The 27,632-nt window shown below is 37.4% G+C and overlaps 1 protein-coding gene across 2 annotated transcripts; it reads left to right on the plus strand.

Annotated features, from left to right (window-relative positions):
* Positions 1-27,632, plus strand: Vom2r63 (vomeronasal 2 receptor, 63). 2 transcript variants are annotated; one of them, NM_001099499.1, is given in 6 exon segments: positions 1-200; positions 16,664-16,955; positions 17,725-18,531; positions 19,686-19,916; positions 20,360-20,491; positions 26,736-27,632. In NM_001099499.1, coding segments are annotated over 6 exon segments (2,559 nt in total).

The raw sequence follows: 27,632 nt of genomic DNA on the forward strand, positions 1-27,632 counted from the left end.
ATGCCCACTTGGATTTTTTTCTTTTTTACCCTCAAGCTTCCTATGTTCTTGTGCAAATTGCTCACCCATGAGTGTTTTGTTTCTTCCACAGACAATGTATACCAGGATGGGGATTTGGTGATCAGTGCGTTCTTACCCCTTTATACCTATCAAACCTCCCAACACACTGAAGGGGCAGAGAGCATAGATGTCAGTCCACGGTAAGTGTCTCCTGCTTGATCTACCTAACCACATTCTCCAGTGTGCACCCTTAACCCATCTCGTTTTTTATTCCCACCAGCACTTCTTCCATTGCAGTAAGATTTTCTTTCCATCCATTATCTTCTATTTTTATGGGTTTAGTCTGAGAAGAAAATCAATCTCGATCCAGGTCCAACACTTCTGTCACACAGGACGAATGATGTAACTTAGAATCCTGTCTTGTGGGACAGGTACAGTTCAGCACTTAGGTTGACAAAACAATGTCCATTTTACAAATATTTCCAGTGAATATTTCTTCTCTGCACTTCCTGATGTTGGTACAGTTGGGTTGGACTTTGCTGACTGCCATATTTCTTAGGAGACTACCTACTCTATTTTGTTATTTCAAACTCTTTGAAGATACTTATTTCCTTCTAGCTCTCTTCCCACACTTTGGTATTACAGGATAGATAGTCTAGGCACTGTGAGCAGACACCAGTGAACTCTGAATTTTCTCTAGTCTCTGAAGTATACCTGTACAGAAACATTCATTTGATACTTAGAAATGTCACCACAGCAATCAGAGAACTGTTTATTAAAAGAATGAAACAGACTTGCACAGAATTTGAACAGGCAACTTCTGGTGCTGTGAGCAGAGAAGGTGCCACAGAGAGCAGTAATTGTTCCTCTTGTCAGACACAGATGTGTCAGGTGTTGCCTTTCTAGATATCTAGAAAGAAATACAACTTATCTACTCAGGTTCTCTGATCTTCCCCCACAACTCCTAACTTTTTGCTGATATATTTGCCTTCTCTTTTACTTTCTGTCATGCCTGTTTCCATTTTACTATCTGTAATTCTGCCGGTGGCATATGCTTGCTCTTGTCATTGTGCTATTCTCTTCTTGACTAAGATAGTGATTAAGTCATTTATTTTAGCCTTAAGTTAGATTGTTTAATATCTTTCTTTCTCTCTCTCTGTCTCTGTCTCTGTCTCTGTATCTCTCTCTCTCTTTCTCTCTCTCTCTGTCTATGAGAGTCAGAGAGGCAGACAGAGACATTGAGAGAGTGAGGTATAGAGAAAGTGTTAGAGAGTCTGTGTATCTGTGTGTCAGTGAGGACACATGTATGCCACATGTCACATCAGGACAAACTTATATGATTCCCTGATTTCCACAATATTTGAAACATTGTTTATTTCTCTATTCAGTGTTTGCTGGAAAACTGACAAAGGAAATTTGGCTATATCCCCATCACATCTATCTGCAGAAATGCTACGTAACAAAAGCATGTTTAAATGATGCCAATTTTGTTGGTTACTGGAATTAAAATTCCTGTCCTTACACTTTCACTGCAACCATTTACCTATTGACCTGTGTCATGCTCAGTGACCCCTGTATTAATTTTAATTCATATCCATGTCCAATCTTTCACATTTACTCACTACTACATATACATTGAAATATATTTTATATATTTGTAAGGATATAAATTCAACCCATTATTTCTTTATGTGATTATATTCATATTTCCAATGCTGACCATGTGGTATTTATTACCTAATCAATTGGTATGCTGCCTCCTGCAGAAGAATATTTCTCTCACTCTCAACATTCTTTGACTGTAGTTATTAGTCTTGTGTTCAGAGCTCATGAACTTTCCCCTGTCACCATTATCATGTCAATTGGTGTCATCATAACTTAGGTCATGTTTAGGCAGACAGAAGGTTTGTGTTTTTTTCTGCATGTAACTCTATAGAAACTGAGCCATTTTTCAGTCCAAAATTTCTTTATCATGTTGCTCACAAACATATTTTGACTCCACAAAACATATATAATACTTCTTTATATTTAATTTGTGGAACACTATAATTTTTACAATGCACTGTGATCACATTCATCCCCTGTAAACTCTCATCCTCCTTCCAGCCCCACCACTGCATTTTCCAATATCGTTCCCCTCTCATCACACAACCACACCCTTGTTCAGCCAGGTTCATTCCCTTTCATGCCCTGTATTACTCCTACCTTTTTCATCTTCTAGAATGCATTCCTGCATGTGCTCATGACAGTTTGATTAACCTGAATAAATTTTCTTAACCTTCATATTTCAGCTATTTCAAAACTCATTCAGTTCTGCTTGAGATTTGAATTTTTTCCCTTAAGAACTCTGAAAAATCCATTGCAATATTTTTATAATTTTCCATTTCATTTGCATTAGATAATTCTGTTATTATTGTAAAATGAAATTTACCCATAAAATGAAGGGAGAAAATTTCTATTTTCTTGAAAAAACATTAAATGTGTCTAGTTTTTTTTTTTGTACATACTATCTTTAAATACTGGTTTCATAAAATAAATTTCTTCATTCTTTTCTTAGGAATTTATTTTAATGTTTTTTATCTTATTAACTTTTTGTAAGGACAATTGTAAGACAAGTCAGTTACAGATTCGTGTATTTGCAATACAGAGTTCCCCCCATAAAATACACTAAGACATTTTATAAAATAATGTTTTCACAATGAAAATATTAAAAACATCGATAAAAATAGATAAAAGCACTGAATAAATATTGAAAGATGGGAGAATGGATATTTACTGATTCTGAGTAGAATTTTAGACAGAAACTAGAAGCCAGCAAGTATGCTAATGTAATAGAACTAAACAAGTGGAAGACAGCAAGCATCCAGCAAAACTACATTTGGAGGTGTTTTTTTTTCCTTTTAGTGGATATTTTTTAATTCAAATTTTAAATGTCATCCCATTTCACAGTTTCCACTCCATTACCAGCTATCCCATCCTTCCTCCCCCTGCTTCTCTGAGGATGCTCCCTCACCTACCCACCCAATCCCTCCTACCTCCTGCCCTGGCATTCCCCTACACTGGGGCTTTGAGCCTTGACAGGACCAAGGGCCTTTCCTCCCATTAATGCTACATATGTGGCTGGAGCCATGGGTCCATCCCTGTGTACTATTGGGATGGTGGTTTTGTTCCTGGATGCTCTGGGGGGGTTGGTTGGTTAATATTGTTGCTCTTTTTATGGGGTTGCAAACCCCTTCACTTCCTTCAGTCCTTTCTCTGACTCCTACACTGGGAACCCCGTTCTCAGTCCAATGATTGGCTACCAGAATCACCCTCTGTATTTGTCAGGCTGTTGCAGAGCCTCTCAGGAGACAGCTATATCAGGCTCCTGACAGCATGCACTTCTTCGTATCCACAGTATTATCTGGGTTGGATGTCTGTATATGGGCTGGATCCTCAGGTGGGGCCGGCTCTGGATGGCCTTTCTTTCAGTCTTCACACTTTGTCTCCATATTTCCACTTGTGAGTATTTTTGTTCACCCTTCTAAGAAGGTCTGAATGATCCATACGTTGGTCTTCCTTCTTGAGCTTCATGTGGTTTGTGAATTGTATGTTAGGTATTCCAAGCTTTTTGGAAAATATCCACATATCAGTGACTGCATACAATGGTGTTCTTTTGTGACTGGGTTACTTCACTTAGAATGATATTTTCTAGGTTTTTGTTATTCCAAATGAATTTGTAAATTTCTCTTTCTAACTCTATGAAGAATTGTGTTGGAATTTTGATGGGGATTGCATTGAATCTGTAGATTGCTTTTGGCAAAATGGCAAGTTTTACAATATTAATCCTGCCCATTCAGGAACATGGGAGATCTATCCATCTTCTGAGATCTTCTTCATTTTCTTTATTCAGAAACTTGAAGTTATCATACAGATCTTTCAGTTGCTTGGTTAGAATTACCCAAGGTGTTTTATATTATTTGTAACTACTTTGAAAGATGTCTTTTCTGTAATTTCTTTCTCAGCCTGTTTATCCTTTGAGTAGAGGCAGGCTACTGATTTGTTTGACTTAATGTTTTTTTCCGTTGGTGATTTTTTCCTTCATCTTTTTTAATTGGGTATTTCTTATTTACATTACAATTGTTATTCCCTGTCTGGGTTTCCAGGCCAACGTTCCCCTAGCCCCTCCCCCTCCTCTCCTATATGGGTGTTCCCCTCCCTATCCTCCCCCAATTACCACCCTCCCCCCCAATAATCCTGGTCACTGGGAGTTCAGTCTTTGCAGGAAAAGGGCTTCCCCTTCCACGGGTGTCCTTACTAGCCTATTCATTGCTATTTATGAAGTTGGAGCCCAGGGTCAGTCCATGTATATAGTCTTTGGGTAGTGGCTTAGTCACTAGAAGCTCTTGTTGGTTGGCATTGTTGTACATATGGGGTCTCAAGACCCTTCAAGCTCCTTCAGTCCTTTCTCTGAATTCTTCAACGGGGGTCCCGTTCTCAGTTCAATGGTTTGGTGCTGGCATTCGCCTATGTACTTGCCATATTCTGGCTGTGTCTCTCAGGAGAAATCTACATCTGGTTCCTATCAGCCAGTACTTCTTTGCTTCATCCATCTTATCTAGTTTGGTGGCTGTATATGTATGGGCCACATGTGGGGCAGGCTCTGAATGGGCGATCCTTCAGCCTCTGCTCTAAACTTTGTTTCCATATTTCCTCCCAAGGGTATTCTTGTTCCCCTTTAAAGAAGGAGTGAAGCATCCGCAGTTTTGTCATCCTTTTTCAGTTTCATGTGTTTGGTGCATTTAGGGTAATTCGAGATTTTGGGCTAATATCCACTTATCAATGAGTGCATACTGTGTGTGTTATTCTGTGATTGGGTTACCTCACTCAGGATGATATTTTCCAGTTCCATCCATTTGCCTATGAATTTCATAAAGTCATTGATTTGAAAGCTGAGTAGTATTCCATTGTGTAGATGTACCACATTTTCTGTATCCATTCCTCTCTTCAAGGGCATGTCCAGCTTCTGCTGTTATAAATAAGCCTGCTATGAACATAGTGGAACATGTGTCTTTGTTATATGTTGGGGCATCTTTTGTGTATATGCCCAAAAGAGGTATAGCTGGGTCCTCAGGTAGTTCAATGTCCAATTTTCTGAGGAACCTCCAGACTGATTTCCAGAATGGTTGTACCAATCTGCAATCCCATCAACAATGGAGGAGTGTTCCTCTTCGTCCACATCCTTGTCAGCACATGCTGTCACCGGAGTTTTTGATCTTACCCATTCTGTCTGGTGTGAGGTGGAATCTCAGGGTTGTTTTGATTTGCATTTCCCTCATGACTAAAGATGTTGAACATTTCTTTAGGTGTTTCTCAGACATTCGGCATTCCTCAGCTGTGAATTCTTTGTTTACTCTGATCCCCATTTTTAATAAGGTTATTTGTCTCCCTGCAGTCTAACTTCATGAGTTCTTTGTATATTGTGGATATGAGCCCTCTATCAATTGTAGGATTGGTAAAGATCTTCTCGGAATCTGTTGGTTGCCATTTTGTCCTAACAACAGTGTCCTTTGCCTTACAGAAGCTTTGTAGTTTTATGAGATCCCATTTGTCAATTCTTGATCTTAGAGCATAAGCCATTGTTGTTTTGTATAGGAAATTTTCTCCAGTGCCCATGTTTCGAGATTCTTTCCTACTTTTTCTTCTATTAGTTGAGTGTATCTGTTTTGATATGGAGGTCCTTGATACACTTGGACTTATGCTTTGTACAGGGTGATAAGAATGGATCGAACTGCATTCTTCTAGAGGCTGACCTCCAGCTGAACCAGCACCATTTGTTGAAAATGTTATCTTTTTTTTTCCATTTGATGGTTTTGGCTCCTTAGTCAAAAATCAATTGAGCATAGGAGTGTGGGTTCATTTCTGGGTCATCAATTCTATTCCACTGGTCTATCTGCCTGTCTCTGTACCAATACTATACAGATTTTTTAAAGATTTGTTTATTTATTATATATGAGTACACTGTAGCTGTCTTCAGACACACCGGAAGAGGGCATCAGATCCAATTACAGATGGTTGTGAGCCACCATGCGGTTGCTGAGATTTGAACTCAGGACCTCTGGAAGAGCAGTCTGTGCTCTTAACTACTGAGCCATCTCTCCAGCCCCCTACTATTCAGTTTTTATCACTATTGCTCTGTAATACTGCTTGAGTTCAGGGATAGTGATTCTCCCAGAAGTCCTTTTATTGTTGAGGATAGTTCTAGCTATCCTGGGTTTTTGTTATTCCAAATGAATTTGCAAATTGTTCTGTCTAAGTCTCTGAAGAATTAGATTAGAATTTTGATGGGGATTGCATTGAATCTGTAGATGGCTTTTGGTAAAATGGCCATTTTTACTGTATAAATCCTGCAAATTCATGAGCATGGGAGATCTTTCCATCTTCTGAGATCTTCTTCAATTTCTTTCTTCAGAGGCTTGAAGTTCTTATCATACAGATCTTTCACTTGCTTAGTGGAAGTCACACTGAGGTATTTTATATTATTTGAGACTATTATGAAAGGTGTCATTTCCCTAATTTCTTTCTCAGCTCATTTCTTTTTTGTGTAGATTAAGGCTACTGATTTATTTGAGTTAATTTTATACCCAGCCACTATGCTGTAGGTGTTTATGGGTTTCGTATTTCTCTGCTGGAAGTTTGGGATCACTTATATATACTCTCATATTATCTAGAAATAGTGATATTTTGACTTCTTCTTTTCCAATCTGTATCCCTTTGATCTCCTTTTGTTGTCTGATTGCTCTGGCTAGGACTTTGAGAACTACATTGAATAAGTAGGTAGAGAGTAGGCAGCTTTGTCTAGTCCCTGATTTGAGTGGGATTGCTTCAAGTTTCTCTCCATTTAGTTTAATATTAGCTACTGGTTTGCTGTATATACCTTTAACTATGTTTAAGTATGTGCCTTGAATTCCCGTTCTTTCCAGGACTTTTACCATGAAGGGGTGTTGAATTTTGTCAAATGCTTTCTCAGCATCTAATGAAATGATCATGTGGTTTTTATATTTCACTTTGTTTATATAGTGGATTACGTTGATGGTTTTCTGTATATTAAACTATCCCTGCATTCTTATGATGAAGCCTACTTGTTCATGATGGATGATTGTTTTGATGTGCTCTTGGATTCAGTTTGCAAGAATTTTATTGAGTGTTTTTGCATTGATATTCATAAGGGAATTTGGTCTGAAGTTCTCTTTCTTTGTTGGGTCTTTGTGTGGTTTAGGTATAAGAGTAATTGTGACCTCATAGAACGAATTCGGTAGCTCTCCATCTGTTTCAATTTTGTGGCATAGTTTGGACAGTATTGGTATGAGGTCTTCTATGAAGGTCTGATAGAATTTTGCACTGAACCCATCTAAACCTGGGTTCTTCTTTGTTGGGAGACTTTTAATGACTGCTTCTGTTTCTTTAGGAGTTATGGGGTTGTTTAAATGGTTTGTCTGTTCCTGATTTAACTTCGGTAGCTGGTATCTGTCTAGGAAATTGTCCATTACCTCCAGATTTTCAAGTTTTGTTGAATATAGGCTTTTGTAGTAGGATCTGATGTTTTTATGAATTTCCTCTGATTCTCTTGTTATGTCTCCCTTTTAATTTGTTTTAATGTATTTTTAAAGAACTTGATTCATTATCTTTCTTTTTTAAAAAAGCATTTCATCATTTTCAGTAATTTATTATTATTCCTTTAAAAACCTTTATGGGTATCTGAGTGCATGTATGAATGTATGTATGCAAATAAGTGTGTTTAGGAAAGTATTTGGGAGAATGTGTGTATATGTGTAAATGTATAATGTGATTACCTGTGTTTGTCGTGTGTTACTGTGTGTGAAGGTGTATGGGAGTGGGTGTGAACCTGAATATGAGAATTTCCTGAGTGTTAGTTTTTAACCAGTGTATGTTTAAGAATGTATAAAAATCTGAGTGTTTGTGTGTGTGTGTGTGTGTGTGTGTGTGTGTGTGTGTTTGTGTGTGTGTGTGTGTAATGTAATCTGTAATGTAACACTCCTATCAGTGGGTAATGTAATAGCAGGCTATTTGTTGAGTTCAAGAAATTTTTTTGTATTTATGATTTTGGGAATACTGTATAGAAGATTTCACCCAGGTCATCTGAAAAAGTAGCCAGTTCTCTTAATTGTCACATAATCTCTCTCTCTCTCTCTCTCTCTCTCTCTCTCTCTCTCTCTACCTACCTACCTATCTAGCTCCTCTCTCTCTCCCTCTCTCCCTCCCTCCCTCCCTCCCTACTTTCCTTCCTTCTGTTCCTTTTTTGGGGGATGGATATTTTTAATTTACATTTCAAATGTAGTTCCCTTTCCAGGATTCCCTTCCATAAACCCTCTATCCCATCCACCTTCCCTGCTACTATAAGGGTATTCTCCCTCCCCAACCTGCCCTCCTTCCTGCCTCCCTGCTCTGACATTCCCCTACACTGGATGAACAAGTCTTGGCATGACCAAGGGCTTCTCCTCCCGTTGATGCCAAAGAAGGCTGTCTTCTACTACATATGCAGTTGGAGCCGTGGGTAAGTCCATGTTTAGTCTTGGGGTTGTGGTTTAGTCCCTAGAAGCTCTGGTTGGTTGGTATTGTTGTTCTTATGGGGTTACAAGCAACTTCAATTCCTACAATACTTCCTCTTAATCTTCCAACGGGAGCCCAGTTCTCAGTACAATGGTTTGCTGCTGGCATTCGCCTCTGTGTTTGTCATGCTCTGGCAAAGCCTCTCAGGAGACAGCTATTTCAGGCTCCTATCAACATGCACTTCTTGACTTGGTCAATATTGTCTAGTATTGTTGGGTGTATATATGTGGGCTGCATTCCCAGGTCGGGCAGGCTTTGAATGATCATTCTTTCGGTCTCTGCTCCAAACTTTCTCTGCATATCCCCTCCTATGAATATTTTGTCCTCCCTTTTGAGAAGGACTGAAGCAACCACACTTTGGTCATCCTTCTTCTTGAGTTTCTTGTGGTCTGCTGCCACACCATTTCTGCAACCACAATATGAACTTTTTATTTTCTAGCATTTTGAATGCATTTTCCCCTGTAAGATATGATAGAGGAAAAGAGTATGTATTCCATTGCTAGAGGTTTACAATATTCATATTTATTTCATTGCTCCAATATGTGGACCTCAGGAAAAGTGAAGGGTGCTATAGACACAGACCTGTTGGAAAATGCCAGGATCCCGCACTCAGAATATGTGATTCAGTAGAGCCTGTCTCCTACCATCACTGGTATTTATCTATTTGTCAAATTAAAGAAATTAATCAAGCTAATCATTAAAAGAAAGGATGATTTCTTTTCTCACACACTTTATTGGCAGTGGTAATTAATTGTCCAGAGAAATCTGTTTAATCCTAATAATATACACACAGTGTACTTGATGAACTTCAATTTCAAAGGATTGAATGAATCCATATGCCATAGCCATATTCCAGAAATTTTACGTCTCTCACTTGTTAAAAATAAGTGCTCATAAATCGTCAGAAACCTTGTATTTTATAATATTAAAATAATTGATAAATTTAATAAAGAAAATTCCTCAAGACATAAACAAATGAATGAGTGAAAACCAGGACATTGTATAAATGAGTATAAATGACCAGAAGCTGAAAAGAACCCAGATCCCCTTCAACAGAGGAATGGATACAGAAAATGTAGTACATCTACACAATGGAATATTACTCAGTTATCAAAAACAATGACTTTATGAAATTCATAGGCAAATGGATGGAACTGGAAAATATCATCCTGAGTGAGGTAACCCAATCACAGAAAAACACATATAGTATGCACTCATTGCTAAGTGAATATTAGCCCAAATGTTTGAATTACCCTAGATGTACAGAACACATGAAACTCAAGAAGGATGACCAAAATGTCAAAGCTTCACTCCTTCTTTAAAACGGGAACAAGAATACCCTTGAGAGGGAATAGGGAGGCAAAGTTTAGAACAGAGGCAGAAGGAACACCCATTCAGAGCCTGCCCCACATGTGGCCCATACATATACAGCCACCAAACTAGATAAGATGGATGAAGCAAAGAACTGCAGGCCGACAAGAACCAGATGTAGACCTCTCCTGAGAGACACACCCAAAATACAGCAAATACATAGGCAAATGCCTGAAGCAAACCACTGAACTGAAAATGGGACCCCGTTGAAGGAATCAGAGAAAGGACTGAAAGAGCTTGAAGGGCTCGAGACCCCATATGAACAACAATGCCAACCAACCAGAGCTTCCAGGGACTAAGCCACTACCCAAAGTCTATACATGGACTGGCCCTGGGGTTCAACCTCATAGATAGCAATGAAAAGCCTAGTAAGAGCACCAGTAGAAGACGAAGCCCTTGGCCCTGCCAAGACTGAACCCCCAGTGAACGTGATTGTTGGAGGGAGGGTGGTAATGGGTGGAGGATGGGGAGGGGAAGCCCATATAGAAGGGGAGGTGAAAGGGCTAAGGGGGTGTTGGCCTGGAAACCGGGAAGGGGAATAACAATCGAAATGTAAATAAGAAATACTCAAGTTAATAAAGATTTTTTAAAAAAAGTCCAACAGTTTTCTAAGAACTAGTGATTTGTAACATGATTATCAAGAGTTTCAAACACTTGGGGGTTCATCTATTTACTGACAAAGAAAGAAATGAAAATATTGAACCTGGTATCATCAAATTGGAAAGGGATTCACAAGGCAATGCAGTTTGTCTGCGGAGGAATGACACTTTTTTCCTAATTATGGAATTTAGTCCAGCTGAGGATTTCATTGTTCAAATACAATGAGGACATCATTCCGTTCCAAATCTTTGGATAATACATAACACAGAAAATCACATTTATTATCTTACTTATACTTGAAAAGTTGACCTTATCATGAAAGTCACTGTTGCTTTTATTCCTACATCCAATGGATGGATGGATATATATGTACACAGGTGATATATAATATACCAGGAATTCAATATTTTCTTTTTATGGCTCCTCATTTTTAGTAAGAAATTTTTATATAACCTTGAATGTATACTCATACAAAATATTGATGATGTAAAAAAAACAGGTACTAGTAACAAATCATTAATATATTTTAAAGAAATTTTAGCATACATAATATTTGAACATCTATTAAAAATAAGTTATAAATACTACTGAAGCTGGAGTGCTTAGTTTCATATACAAACTATGAAATGTAACTTGAATACTCAATACTGCATGTTGTAAAATCTTCAATGACTTCAGTGTTGATTATTATTTAGATATATTTTTCATTTTTCTTCTTCTAAGGATATTCTTACCTTTATTATACAGCCTTCCCCAAAATCATATTTTATTAATTTTATTTTTCTTGGATATTTTATGTATTTACATTTCAAATGTTATCCTCTGCCTGCCCTCTCCCATGTCCCTTTCCCTCTCCTCCTGCTTCTATGAGGATGCACCCATTTCCACCCACCCACTCCATTCTCAGCTGACTGGAATTAGCATTCATTGGGGAAACAAGCCTTCACAGGATCAAGGGCTTTTCCTCTCACTGATATTGGACATTGCCATCCTCTGCCACATATGTGGCTGGAGTCATGGGTCCCTCCATGTATACTCATTGGCTGGTGTTTTAATCCATGGGAGGTCTGGTATGGTTTGGTTGGTTGATATTGTTGTTTCCTGTGGTGTTGCAACCCCCAACTCCTAAAGCATTATCTCTAACTCCTCCATTGGGTTCCCCATGTAAAGTTCAACGGTTAGCTGCAACCATCCTCATCTGTACCAGTAGGGCTCTGGCAGAGCATTTCAGTAAACAGGCATATCTGCCTCCTGTCAGAAAGCAGTTCTTGGCATCAGCAATAGTGACTTGGTTTGGTGGCAGCATACGGGATAAATCCCAAGGTGTGGAGTCTCTCGATGACCTTTCCTTCAGTCCTTAATCCACTCTTTGTCCCTATATTTCTTCCTGAAAGTATTTTGTGCTCCTTTATAAGAAGGAATGAATCTTCTGCATTTTGGCCTTCCTTATTCTTGAACTTCATATGATCTGTGAATTTTTTCTCAGGTATTCCAGGATTTTGGGCTAATATCCACCTAGCAGTGAGTGTATACCATGCATGTTCTTTTGTGAATGAGTTACCTCACTCAGGATGATATTTTGTAGTTTCAACCACTGGCCTATGAATTTCATGGAGTCATTGTTTTTAATAGCTGAGTAGTACTCCACTGTGTAGATGTACCACATTTTCTGTATCCATTCCTCTGTTGAAGGGAATTTAGGTTCTTTCCATTTTCTCGATATTTTAAATAAGGCTGCTGTGGACATAGTGGAACATGTGTCCTTGTTATATGTTGGAGCATGTTTTGGTCTGTACCTCATATTTAATAGGATTATTTGATTCTCTGGAGTCTGTCTTGAGTTGTTTGTATATATTAGATATTAGTCCTTGATCAGATATAGAATTGATAAAGAATTTTCTAAATCTGTTGGTTGCCATGTTGTCCTATTGAAAGTGTCCTTCGATTTACAGAAGCTTTGCAATTTTATGTGATCCCATTTGTCAATTTTTGGTATTAGAACATGCATCGTTGGTGTTCTGTTCAGGAAATTTTCCCCTTTGCCTATGTGTTTGAAGCTCTTCCTCACTTTCTTTCTATTAGTTTCAGTGTATCTGGTTTGATATCGGGTCTTTGATCCACTTGTACTTGAGCTTTGTACCAGGTGATAAGAATGGGTGAATTTGCATTCTTCTACATGCTGACCTTCAATTCAACCAGCACTATTCATTGAAAAGGTTGTCTTTTTCTATGGACATTTTTAGCTCCTTTGTCCAAGATCAAGTGACCATAGTTGTGTGGGTTCATTTCTGGATCTTCAATTCAATTCCACTGATCTATCTGCCTGTCTCTGTACCCATAGCATGCAATTTTTATGACTATTGCTCTGTAATAGAGCCTGAGGTCAAGGATGGTGATTCCCCCATAACTTCTTTTATTGTTGAGAAGAGTTCTCATTATCCTGGTGTCTTTCCTTTTCCAAATGAATCTGCAAATTGCTCTTTCTAATTCTATGAAGAATTGCATTGGAATTTTGATGGTGATTGCATTGAATTTGTAGATTGCTTTTGGCAAAATGGGCATTTTTACTTTATTAACCTGCCAATCCATGAGCATGGGGGATCGTTCCATCTTCTGAGATCTTCTGATTTCTTTTCAGAAACTTGAAGTTCTTTTCATACAGATCTTTCACTTGTTTGGTTAGGTCAAATAGTTATACCATTTGTGGCTATTGTGAAATGTGTCATTTCCCTAATTTCCCTCTTAGCTTGTTTATCCTTTGAGTAGAAGATGGCTACCGGTTTGTTTGAGTTAATTTTATAACCAGCCACTCTGTTAAAGTTGTTTATCAGCTGTAGTAGTTCTCTCATGGAATTTTTGGGGTTCCTTAAGTGTATTATCATCTCATCTGCAAACAGTGATATTTTGACTTCGTCCTTTCAAATTTATCCGTTTGACCTGCTTTTGTTCTCTACTTGCTCTCGATAGACCTTCAAGTACTATATTGAATAGGTAAAGGGACAGTAGGCAACCTGTGTTTGATTATTTTTACTTCAATGTTTTTCATATTACATTTACTCAATATGAAACTTAAAGCTTTGGTTTATCATCATTTCCTCTACAGACTAACTGCATTGCCTTGTGAGTCCCTTTCCAATTTGATGATGCTAGGTTCAATGTTTTTATTTCTTTCTTTCTCTGTAATACATGAACCCCAAAGTGTTCAAAATTCTTGATAATCAAGTTACAAATAACTAATTATTGGAACTCTTTTGGCCCTTTACACTGATTAGCATCCTGGGTTTCACTTAATTTCATTCATTTGTTTTTGTCTTACAGAATTTTCTTTATTCAAATTTATGAATTTATGTAAAATTGTAAAATACTAGCTTTCTGCCATCAGCTCTGGGTGACAAACCAACTATTTAGGTATCATACTGTGCAAATAAGGAAAACTTTGAAATAAAAAAAAATCAGACTCACAAGGAAATCCAATACTGTTCACTGAAACAAAGGAAACCACACGTTATATGAAAGGATAGAATTAACTTCTAAGCCCCCACTTGTGTAATGGACAATACACAAGATACAGAATGAGCAAAAGGAACATTTTCTCAGGGAGTCACAAAACTGTATCAGGAATGTTGAGGTAGAAAAAGATTAAAAACTGTATAGGCTCTTACATATTAACATTTTCAGATCCAAGCATTTAATATTGGAAGCCCAACCAATATTTCAATTCCTGGGGAAGACTATGCCTCCTGCACTAGCATTTCTCATTCACCTGTGCTGTATTTTGTCTTACTAAGGTGTCACAGCTTTTTACCTGTACATGTTAGCATGTCTATTTCTTATCATGTTCTGAATCATGCAAGAAACATTATACAACTGTGCAGATTAAATTTTTAAACACACACACATATATATATACACACACAGACACACACACACACACACACAAACACACAAACACAGAGAGAGAGACAGAGAGAGACAGAGAAAGATAAATGAGAATATGTAGCAGCTACCAAAGAAATGCATGTAGATGAAAGAATATGTAGAATTTGGAATATATAAAATTTCATAATTATGAACCAAATGACCAACTTACTTAAAAAACAAAGCACAAAACAATTTATATCTTAAAGGTTACAAAGCAATATAATCTGAAAACAGAAACATTGATGTAGACAAGATGTATAAGGGGTAGAAAATATCCTCAAACACGTCAAACTTCACTAATTCATTTTTTATCTTTATTAACTTGAGTATTTCTTATTTACATTTTGTTTGTTATTCCCTTTCCCGGTTTCCAGGCCAACATCCCCATATCCCCTCCTCCTCTCCTTCTATATGGGCTTCCACTCACCATCCTCCACCCATTACCACCCTCCCCACAACAATCACGTTCACTGGGATTGAGTACGGCAGGGTCATGGGCTTCCCCTTCCACTGGTGCTCTTACTAGGCTATTCATTGCTACCTTTGAGGTTGGAGCCCAGGGTCAGTCCATGTATAGTCATTGCATAGTGATTAGTCCCTGGAAGCTCTGGTTGGTTGGCATTGTTGTTCATATGGGGTCTCGAGCCCCTTCAGGCTCTTCCAGTCCTTTCTCTGATTCCTTCAACAGGGGTTCCGTTTTCAGTTCAGTGGTTTGCTTCAGGCATTTGCCTATGTATTTGCAGTATTCTGGGTGTGTCTCTCAGGAGAGGTCTACATCTGGTTCCTGCCAGCCTGCAGTTCTTTGCTTCATCCATCTTATCTAGTTTGGTGGCTGTATATGTATGGGCCACATGTGGGGCAGGCTCTGAATGGGTGTTCCTTCTGCCTCTGTTCTAAATTTTAGCTCCCTATTCCCTCCAAAGGGTATTCTTGTTCCCGTTTTAAAGAAGGAGTGAAGCTTTCACATTTTGGTCATCCTTCTTGAGTTTCATGTGTTCTGTTCTTCTAGGGTAATTCAAATATTTGGGCTAATATTCACTAATCAATGAGTGCATGCCATGTGTGGTTTTCTGTAATTGGGTTACCTCACTCAGGATGATATTTTCCAGTTCCAACCATTTGCCTATGAATTTCATAAAGTCGTTGATTTTGATAGCTGAGTAATATTCCATTGTGTAGATGTACTACATTTTCCGTATCCATTCCTCTGTTGAAGGGCATCTGGGTTCTTTCCACCTTCTGGCTATTATAAAGAAGGCTGCTATGAGCATAGGGGAACACGTGTCTTTCTTATATGTTGGGGCATCTTTGGGTATATGCCCAAGAGAGGTATAGCTGGGTCCTCAGGTAGTTCAATGTCCAATTTTCTGAGGAACCTCCAGACTGATTTCCAGAATGGTTGTACCAGTCTGCAATCCCACCAACAATGGAGGAGTGTTCCTCTTTCTCCACATCCTTGCCAGCATTTGCTGTCACCTGAGTTTTAGCTAATGTCACTTGTGTGAGGTGAAATCTCGGTGTTGTTTTGATTTGAATTTCCCTTATGACTAAAGATGTTGTACATTTCTTTAAGTGTTTCTCAGCCATTCGGCATTCCTCAGGTGTGAATTCTTTGTTTAGCTCTGAACCTCATTTTTAATAGGGTTATTTGTCTCCCTTCGGTCTAACTTCTTGAGTTCATAATACTGTCTCCAGCCCTAGACAGGCTTTGACAAGTATAACCTTGGACAAGGGCATAGAATTCTTTTTTTCATTTCAGCTTTCATCAGGAACTCTTAGTATGTATTGGTTCAGTCTGGCCTTTCACAACCTACACATGGCCAATCCCTCAAACCACATTAAATATGTTTTTCAGTTTAATAACAGGTAGACATCCCATGTTAAAGAAAAACATGTAGTTTCTGGTGGTTTCCTGAATGAAATATAGGCTTCTTCATCTATGCTCAAATATTTACAAAGGTATTACTCCCCATAGTTGCTGATAACCATGACAACAACCTGTGCCAATTACACATGAACAAACTTGGGAAAGAAGATGCAGTTCAAACATTTAAACTCTGAGGGGTGTGTTCATTGAATACATAAGAGCAAATTTACTCAGTTGAACGAACCAATGGTGATTTTAGACTATACTCTAATGATTCCTATGTTTTCTACACAGGATTACCTCACAAAACTACCAATTTGTGATGGCCTTAATTTTTGCCATAGATGAGATCAACAGAAACCCCATTCTTTTACCTAACATGACGCTTGGATATAATATTCACAGTGCTGGGTCCATTGAAAGTGAGACAGTAGTAAGTTTCCTCAAGTGGCTCACAGGGCAGGACAGACTCATTCCAAACTATACATGCAAAACCAAGGAAAAATCTGTGGCTGCAATCACAGGAACAACATGGGAAATTTCTTCCTTAATTGGCATATTTTTGGGTCTTTATAAATATCCACAGGTGAGATTAGAAGCATGAGAAGAAAGCAAAATATTCTCATTTGGTTCCATAATTTGTGTACCATGAAAAATCATAAGGGAATGATTCATTTTTGTATGATTCAAAATGACAATATTAGGCTGGAATACAGCAAAAAATTCAAGAATGGTTTCAGTGCAACCAGGAGGATAAAAGTTCAGATGCTAGCTTCACACTTACCCTCATTACAGCAACCCAGATACAAGATAATCCCTGTGTCCACCTTATCTTCTCTCCAGGGCAAAAGACATGAAGCCCAGGGATGAAAAGAGACCCTATCTCAGAAGAATATGTCGAGAAAAGTAGAGAACACCTGCTGCCCTCTTTTAGCCTTCACATGAATACATACTCTGTATTCACTGTAGTAGGCTGGGCACACACACTTTTATGCGCGTGTGCGCGTACACACACACACACACACACACACACACACACACACACACAGAGTCAATGAACTAACTATCCAAGCATTCCTTTAAAATAAATACCTTTAAAGCTACATACTTTGAGATATTACTGTCTTCACATTTCTTCTGCTTGAAATGTACATACAGGCCTTAAGAAATACACACATGTCTATAATAAAAGTCAGTATTCCAACTCATTTTCCAGAATCATAACCCAGCACTAATCTTGACTTTAAATATTAAAAATTTGGATTTCTAAACTTTAAGTGACTGTTTCATATGCAATGTTTCTGTGATTTTCAGAACTTCCTCATTAATGTCTATCCCTGCTTGCATTTTTACAGCTGAGCATTGGACCATTTGAACCAAGTATGAATAACTCTGAGAAGTTTCCTTTTTTGTATCAGATGGCTGCCAAAGAATCTTCTTTGGCCTTAGGCATGGTCTCAATGTTTGTCCATTTCAAATGGAATTGGGTGGGGCTGGTCATCTCAGAGGATGAGAATGGTGTTAACTTTGTCACAGACTTGATTCCACAAATGGAAAGAAACACAATCTGTGTAGCCTTCATGGAATTTATCACAGTTACTCACATGATGGACCTGGAAAACGCTTATGAATACCCTATTCGGATTATGAGAAACCCAGCCAAAGTTGTTATCATTTATGCTAACACTGACACTTCCTTAGGAGTGCTGTTTAGAAGATGGGAATATATACTTCCATGGAGAATCTGGGTGACCACTTCACAGTGGGAAGTCGTCACTTCTATGAGACATTTAATTCTTGACTCATTCCATGGGACTCTCATCTTTTCACAACGCCAGGGTGATATTTCTACTTTTAAAGAGTTTGTAAAGACAGTGAGACCTTCCAAATACCCAGATGACATTTTTCTTGCAAGACTGTGGGAGATTTACTTTGATTGTGCAATATCCAACGCTACCTGTAAATCATTAGAAAATTGTTCCTCTAGAGGTAACTTGGGATTGTTACCTTGGTACCACTTTGACATAGCTGTAAGTACTGGCAGTTACCACATATACAATGCTGTGTATGCTGTGGCCCACACCATGCACAAGATGCTTATTCAAGAAATAGACATACAAGGAGTGAAAAATGGAGGCAGCATGGATTTCCCCCCCTTGAAGGTAATGGTTTCTCTTTTGATTCTGTAGGCTGTCACCAATGGAACTTTTTGAAATTGGCCCACATGTACTCTAAACAAATACCATGGGGAACTTTTTAGAAGAAAATTTCCTTGAGTATTTTACTGACTGGAAAAAAATATATGCCTGGGTGAAATTGACTGTCAACTTCCCAATCATATAGAAATAATAACCAAAATGTTTCTGTTAAACGCTCTGTCAATCTCATTACATTCTAAGATCCTCAACAGTAAAAAAAAAAACAATCTTTTCCCACCTTGTTCATATATATGAAAATGAGTGACTTCATATTTAAGATCTTAAAAATTGTCCAGTACCAGCAAGTTAAATATTCTTAAAATATCTCATGAAACTGTATCAACTATAGATACTTTCTTAAATTAGTCTCATTGGCTCTCATAAAATAGGTGGACAAGGGTTGGGGATTTAGCTCACTGGTAGAGTGCTTGCCTAGCAAGCGCAAGGCCCTGGGTTCAGTCTCCAGCCCCGAAAAAAAAAGAAAGAAGAAAAAAAATAGGTGGACAAAGTCCATATATTAGAAATGGATTCTTTTACTCCAATTAAGACATTATAGACCAGCATCAGGATGGACTCAATTTGACAGAATTTTAATGTAGCGTGTCACATAAATTTCCATAATCAAGAGCAGTAAGATATGAGTATGCTATTGCACAGCTGGCTCCCTTCAGTATATTCAGTTCAGGCACAGATTATGAAATAAACCTGCTTCAATTAAGGATGGGTATTCACACCCCACTTAACCCAAATGACAGAACTCACTTAGACATAATCATAGAACAACATATCCTAGACAATTTTACACTGATAACTCAAAACCAGATGCCTGTAGACTATCAGTCTCATATGCAAAGTGTCCATGTATCACAAACTTTGCTCACCAGTGCTGAAAATCATTAGGATGCAAAAGAAACAGTAGATTTATCTCACTATCCTGTTAAAATACTATTATGGTACTTATGATGTCAAATCAATGTAAGTATACATATTTCCCAATCATATATGCCTAATGTTATTTCACTTTTGTTGGGATCAATGAAAATGTGAATGTGACATAATTCAGACACTTAACAATAAAAATTATGTTTCATAAATTATGAATCATAAATCTTCCTTAGCTGAACTCCCTGCTGAAGAACATTAAATTCATGAATCCTGGTGGAGATCCAATATCTTTGAATCCTTCAGAGAAATTGCACATAGATTATGACATTCTGAACTTCTGGGATTTTCCACAAGGTCTTACATATAAAGTGAAAGTAGGAACATTTTCTCCATATTTTCCACCTGGTCAACAATTGTCGATTTCTGAGGATAGGATAGAGTGGAGCATAGGAGTGGAGCAACAGGTGGGTGGAATCTTACACCATTCTGTAGAGAACACAGGTAAAAACCATGTAAAATGCCTTGGTGAGACTGATGCCTCCTCATAAATTAAAAGATGAATCTAATGATAAAGTGCCAAACTTACTCTCCATGTTCAAGTGTTTCTTACTGAGTTTACCTTTGCCAAGAATTAGCACATTCTTACCAGTGTTATGCATGATTCTAAATATATATCTATATTAACCTATTTGATAATGTGTAATTTTTGGTGTGTACACAATTTGAATGTCTTTAATCTGTTGATAAGTATATATATAATATATAGATAATGTGTATTTTAATATCTTAATTAACATAAATAAATAGAATGAGCATGCATAATATTAAATTCTTTATTACCCAATCCTGCAATATGCTATAGTTACCAGGCTAATTCTTTATATCCTCATTTCTGTAATATCCTCAGATTCATGCCTCTGTATGCAGTGAAAGTTGTGGTCCTGGATTCAGAAAATCTCTTCAGGAAGAGAAAGCCGCTTGCTGTTTTGATTGTGTCCCATGTCCAGAAAATGAAATTTCCAATGGAACAGGCAAGTGCGTGCATTAAAGATGAGGTTCTCACCACTGTTTTTAATCCACATACTGAAGTTAAAATCAGGCACAAAAGATGTACACAGATTACATTGTTAAGATATTGTCCTCATAATTAATAGTTATAGTCAAGAACATAGCTTCTTCTTATACTGTATATTTAGGGATTTATATGATTACAAGCTGTATTTAATTTGGTTAATACTTGTTGAGAATGTGAAAGAAAGTTAAGAATAATTTTTCTAAAGAATATAACAAGTGGATTCCAGATACAAATAATTATATCTAGTCTTGTCAAGAATTTTTGACCTATATTTGCACCATATTAATACCATTAATCTGTCACAAGGTAAACTTTAAAATTCTCAGAACAAATCCTGAAATAGATATGATATTAATAGAGAGTAGATTTCTCTTAATTAATTCAGGCATTCGAGAGATGGCTTAGTAGTTAATAGAAGCAGCTTCCCTTTTAGTGGAAATGGGTGTGACCTCCACTAGTACTATGATGGCTTGAGACTCTTTGTAATTCCAGGCTCAAGGATCTGACAGCACATTTTGACCAACCTTGATAGCATACTCATTTCTGGCACAGACCAACATATATTAAAAACACTCAATACAAACAGCATGAATACTAATAGATTCATATGTCTCATATATAATAATATATGGCATAAAATTCTTCCAATGTAAAGTCCTGTTTCCTGATATCTGTAGCTCAAATAAGTAGGTAATAAAATCTGTGGAGACGCACACTTAGAGTTATGTGCAAATTCCTGCAGAATGAAGTAAGTGATGCTACACACATGTGAGAGTTCATCATGGCTTTTTAAAAGTGTTTGAACCAGGACATAAGATGACTAAAGGACGCCATAAATGTTTCTTAGTATTGTCAGGTATGGCTGAGTATGGAAAAAATACATCATGTAATAATCAGTAAATATTGAATTAGTTGAATAAAACCCACACCGCAAAAATTAATAGGTCAATCTTCTTCAATATCATTGTAGTTACTGGTTTTGTGTGTCAACTTGACACAAGCTGGAGTTATCACAGAGAAAGGAGCCTCAGTTGGAGAAATGACTCCACAGTTCCAGCTGTAAGGTATTTTCTTAATTAGTGATCAAGGAGGGAGGGCCACTTGTGGGTGATAGCATCCCTGGACTGGAAATCTTGGATTCTACAAGAAAGCAACCTGAGGAATCCAGGTTAAGCAAGTCAGTAAGAAACATCCCTCCATGGCCTCTGCATCAACTCCTACTTCCTGACCTTCTTGAATTTTAGTCCTGACTTCCTTTGGTGATGAACAACGGGGAAGTGTAAGCCGAATAAACCCTTTCCTCCCCAACTTGATTCTTTTTGCTGATGTTTGTGCAGGAATAGAAACCATATCTAATTCAATCATGTATATATAATTATTACATATACATTATAAATCACACATGCAATACATGCATGCAATGATGCTCATAATATAATGGTGCATTATGTGCAATGGACATGTGATGACAATAATGTAATGTTGGCTCCATTCTTGAAATGTAGCTATTTACAGACGTGATAAAGGAAAATGTATTCTAGCGCTAATATAATATTCACAGAAAAGAGACTAACTAGTTCTATTAAATCAGGCACAGGAAAATTTTATCCAATATCTACTTTTGATCTAAATTTTTTGAAATCTTATCTTGAGAAGTAGGGCAATGAAATATGCAAAGGAAGTGCAGAATAGAAAAGAGAAACTCAAAGTATCTGTACTTAAACAGACAGGATATATGCCTAATAGACCCCAAAGACTTTCACAGAAATATCCTATAGCTGATGCACATATTCAGCAAAGTAACAAGACACAATATTAACTCAGAAATAAATGCTTCTTAAATAAAAACAAACCCCTCAGGAAGTAAAGAGTGGGAACTAAATACATTTTACAAAAATTAAAACTATGGAGTGGAAACATCAGTACACTGCAAGATTTCAACACTGAAGTAAGTAATTGAAAAACCTACTGTAAGGTAAAAATAACTCCTTTCCACTTTGTGTAAATGAATAGTGTCTTGGTTGGGGCTGTATTGCTCTGATAAAAGGTTAAAATTGTAGTTAAGGAAAGAAATCCTTTCTTTCATGTTTTAGCCCTGAGCTTAAATTCCACTACGTAAGGAAATCAGGCTAAAAATAGAAAGCAAAAAGTTGAGGGCAGAAAATTACAAAGAACCCATGGGATAATGGAACTTACAAGCTTGCTTCACATGTTGAGCCAGGATCCTTTCTGAAGCAATGTAGTATCAATTGTCCAGTAGTATCCACACCCACACTGAGTTGTCCCATCCCACATCAATCATCAATCAAGAAAATACACCAAAACCTTGTCCACAGGTCAACCTTATGGATGCCTTTACCTTTGTAAGACTATTTTTTCCAAATGCTTATACATTTGTGTCAGGTTGCCAGAAACCAACAAGCACATGCATCATCTCCAAAAGCAACCCAATACACATAATCTATAACCTATTCTATGTACACATGCTCATCCTTGATAATAGCTCTTTTACTTACAAGAGTTAAGACAATGAAATATCCTCCATATTCATCAACTAATGAATGGATAATTAAACTATATACAAATATACATAAGAGAATAATTTCTTTATGAATATGAGATTATCACACTCCCAGGAAAATGAATGTTAATGCAAATAAAATTCAGTGAGGTAATGCAAACAAAGAAGTAATACTGCCATCAGCAATCATATATGTGTGTGTATATATATATTTATATTTCTATATCTACAAATGTATATATCTTTTAAAATTTTAGATATGGTTTTAATATGAGTATTATGGAAGTCAGAAAACTAGAAATGGATCATAATGCTGAGAACATATGATTTAAAACAATATAATAATGAATAACTTGGGGAGTGTGGTCCATAATTGATTAGAAGAGTAGAAGAGGAAGAATGGGGGAACATAATTAATACTAAAATCTTTTCACAATATCATAAATAAACCCCCACCTGCTGAAGCTTCAGAACCTGTACTTTATAGACACAGAATTTCACTGGAGCAATCCTATATGGAGAGACAATGCATTGCAGAATCACCACTGGCTATCAAGTAAAGAGTCACATGCCACATATGTGCTACAATCTGTCAATGGGTTAGTCAATGGAGTAATAGAGACAACCCCAAATACTTGGTAATTCTTCACAACTTAATCTTCAGTTCCTATTGCTGTTATAGAAACCACATATCTGAGACATAAACAAGGAGAAAGCATGGAAAACTGACCTATAGACTTTCTAACTGCTGATTAATGGACAGAGGATTAGACAGTCTCTAAGCACAAGACTTTGGATAAAACATATCAAAAATCTTACTGTGATATAGAGAGCATTTCAGAGAGAAAATATCTAATATGGAGGGAATCTCATTAAGACACAGGAAGCTCTAAAGCAGCTTAAGTAACAAATGTCACAGAGAATATCCTTAATCTCAGTATGTAACATTTTTATCGCCTTCAGAGACTCTGTGAAAATGTCCAGATACATTAGAACACTCGCTCCCAATATGTATAGAAGCAGGATGGATTAAAGTTAGAACATTTTTAAAATAAAAGCTCACTGAAGCAAAAAGAAATAAGCCCAGATCCTTGAGATATCAAGAAACATTTGAGGTTTCTGGAGACACTATGCACCCTGTGATGTTGTCGGGAAGCTGTGCTATGAACTCCAAGTTTCTAGTTTTTTTCTATCACCTCTTTTGAGGTGAACTTGTGATATTGGAGGGTTTTGAATCATGTCTCAATCAGTTGTGTAGCAGTTTGACAAAAAGATGGTTTCTAAGGCAACATAGAAAAGAAAAAAATCAATTTGGGGCTCATGGTTTCATAGCATAGTAGATTCCCTTCAAAAAACCATGGTGAGCAAGGAAGTCAATTGGAAAGTACAATGTTCTGGCTATCATTCAAAACTTACTTCCTATCCAGAGGCATCACAGGAAAGATGAAGAAAAAGGAAGAGTGAGAGAGGAGAATGGTAGAAACAGAGGCACACAGAGACAAATAACAGGACACCAAGAGCAGAAATGAAGTCAATGCTATGGTTAACATATACAGCCCCCATTATCTGAGAAGCTATTAATCTTTCCAAGCAACTAATAAAGCAAAGTCAATTTTTAATGGAATGACCTGTAGTGTATGTAGCATTTCACATATTGCTCCATGGTCCACGATTGAGTCAAAGACCACCTAATCAATACCCCAATGATAGGTCACAAAAGCCTTCTTTAGACTTGTTGCTCAGGGATATCCAAGAATCTACCAAAGTTTATAGCCTCTTCTGTTGACCCGGGTTCTGGCCAAGAGGTGTAAGTGCCTATTGCCAAATATACTCAGCACTTCATAAACTGATCCAGAGACTCCTGAGCTAGGACTCACATAAATGACCTCTCCTAACTAGTAGCTTTCATAGAAACAGAAGGTATCATGCAAGCTTCTGAAGAAGAGAAGCAACAACCAGACCTACCCACATATGATGTCTCTGAACCATTGTAACAACTAGCATGTGATGATGATGACTATCAGTTCTGTGTCACTACACATACCTTGATAGAGCTCATCATTTCCATATCTGGAGATAACATGGGCTTGTGAAGATAGATAGTATAGTATATCTTTATTTGAAATTGAATTATAGTCATACCCACAGCTAAGTTTAGTCTCCACCTATTATCAAGAAGATCACTTTCCAACCCATAGAGTTCACTACAGAATACCCCAACCGCTCAGAATATAGAGCTGTAGACACAGTCCTAATAGTAGAGACATCTACAAAAGACACATGAAACCATACACCTAAGATTTCTAAAATGTTGTGAAAGAGGAGGAAGAAATATTTTAACAGCCATTGTACCAACAAGTTTAGTACAACATATATCAAAATCTGTACATAAAGGCTAATCAATATGTGTAACCAAAGGTAAAGTGAAACAGTTTTCATGTAAAATAGGTATTTTAAAGTGGACAAAAGACACCACATGGGCCTCGGTATTACACAAAATACTGTTGATAACTTGCCAACTTATAAAATGGGAACAGGGAAGCTGGAATAATGAACATACTCCATCAACAATTTCTATGTAATTAAAAATAAATTAACATTATGTTAATTTATAAGTTATAATTTATAAGTTAAAACTTTCCTTGGTAGTTTGCGAATCGTCTTCCTTGGCATACTTAGATGACTACCTAGTACCTCAGTTAAACCAACAGGGTTTAGGTTTTAGAAACCTAACTTAGTGCAATAAAAATGTGTTTTGTACTGTTCCAATAGTTATGTCTGGTTATGTCTGTCACCAAATTAACGTCAAAGTAAAGAATTTACTTCACCTTCCAGCTCACAGTTTATCATAAAGGGAAGTTATAGAATAAAGTCAAGGCAGGAATCTGAATGCAGAAACTAAAGCAGAGACCATGGAGCTGCTTACTACCTTGCTCCCCATAGCCCATTTAATGTATTTGTTAAAATAAATGAGGATGAATCTCCAAGGTTTGCAAAGGCCACAAATGGGGAGAACCACCAACTACAATTAAAATGACAATACCTCACAGACTTGCCTATGCCCAACCAGATAGAGACATTTTCTCATTTGATATTCCCATTTCAAACGTGCCTTCATTTTATTCTACGTTAAGAAAACTATAACCAGCACCAGAGATGATAATTTGGAAACATAATCTTGAATGGTTGCTAGCTGATGATGCATTCATACTAATTAATGGGATACCCAAAGACCTCAGCATGTTTTGGGGACTTTAACTTTTCTCTGACATGAGACCAAGAGTAATATTGTCCAACAGGTGTCTTCATGCTGCAGAGAACATAAGATTTAATGTTCTAGATGTAATAATAAAAAAAACTTTCCCTTCATGGATTCCTTAGCACAAATTACCATAGCATACCATATATATTATAAGAATAAATATAGTGCTTTAATTTGGAGACAAGAGAAAAGTGCCAGGAATACACATTAGAAAGGAAAAAGAAAACACATTCACTTATTTACATGATTTTTATTAATTGGATATAATCTTGAAAGAGAAACCCATTACCACGTTCCATCTGTGAACAAAAAAGTACTGGGCTTATGTTTCAGAATCAGCAACATTCAGGAATGGTAGTGTACAAAGAGGAAAGATGTCAAGGTAGTATCATGTCGCATTGCATTTCCTGCCAGATATTGATCAGTGTGTGAAATGTACAGAGGACCAGTATGCCAACACAGATCGGACTGTCTGCATCCAAAAAGCTTTAACATTTCTTGCTTTTGAAAACCCCTTGGGGATGACACTCGCCAGCATGGCCCTATGCTTTTCTATCCTCACCTCATTTGTCCTGGGGATTTTTGTAAAGCACCAAAGCACTCCTGTGGTGAAGGCAAATAACAGTACTCTCAGCTACATCTTGCTCATCTCCCTCACCTTCTGCTTTCTTTGCTCATTTCTATTCATTGGTCAGCCCAACGCAGTCACCTGCATCCTGCAGCAGACCACATTTGGAGTTGTTTTCACAGTGGCTGTTTCTACTGTCTTGGCAAAAACCACTACAGTCATCCTGGCCTTCAAGAGCACAGCTCCAGGAAGAAGGTTGAGGGGGTTACTTATATCAGGAGCATCGAAATTCATCATTCCCATCTGTACACTAATACAAATTGTCCTCTGTGGAATCTGGCTGGGAATATCTCCTCCATTTGTGGACACAGATGCACACTCTGAACATGGTCATATCATTATTATGTGCAACAAGGGCTCAGTAACAGCCTTCTACTGTGTGCTGGGATACCTTGGAGCTCTGTCCCTAGTGAGCTTCACAGTAGCTTTTATGGCCAGGAACCTGCCTGACATCTTCAATGAAGCCAAATTCTTGACCTTCAGCATGCTGGTATTTCTCAGTGTTTGGATTACATTTCTCCCTGTCTACCACAGTACTAAAGGAAAGATCATGGTGGCTGTGGAAGTCTTCTCCATCTTGGCCTCCAGCACAGGTCTTCTAGGTTGTATCTTTATCCCCAAATGTTATATCATTCTTGCAAGACCTGACATGAACTCATTGAAATGCAGACGAAATAGAGTTCAGTGGAAATAA

Source organism: Rattus norvegicus, chromosome 12, assembly GCF_021556685.1.
Source record: "Rattus norvegicus strain SHRSP/BbbUtx chromosome 12, alternate assembly SHRSP_T2T, whole genome shotgun sequence".
Taxonomy (NCBI): domain Eukaryota; kingdom Metazoa; phylum Chordata; class Mammalia; order Rodentia; family Muridae; genus Rattus; species Rattus norvegicus.

Excerpts from the sequence above, each read along its gene's own strand:
- Vom2r63 (XM_087577971.1), top strand. The coding sequence starts at position 1 with ATGCCCACTTGGATTTTTTTCTTTTTTACCCTCAAGCTTCCTATGTTC. Across the intron at positions 201-16,663 it reads AGCATAGATGTCAGTCCACG|GATTACCTCACAAAACTACC; the intron begins GTAAGTGTCTCC and ends TTTTCTACACAG. Across the intron at positions 20,490-26,724 it reads TTCCAATGGAACAGGCAAGT|ATATTGATCAGTGTGTGAAA; the intron begins GCGTGCATTAAA and ends ATTTCCTGCCAG.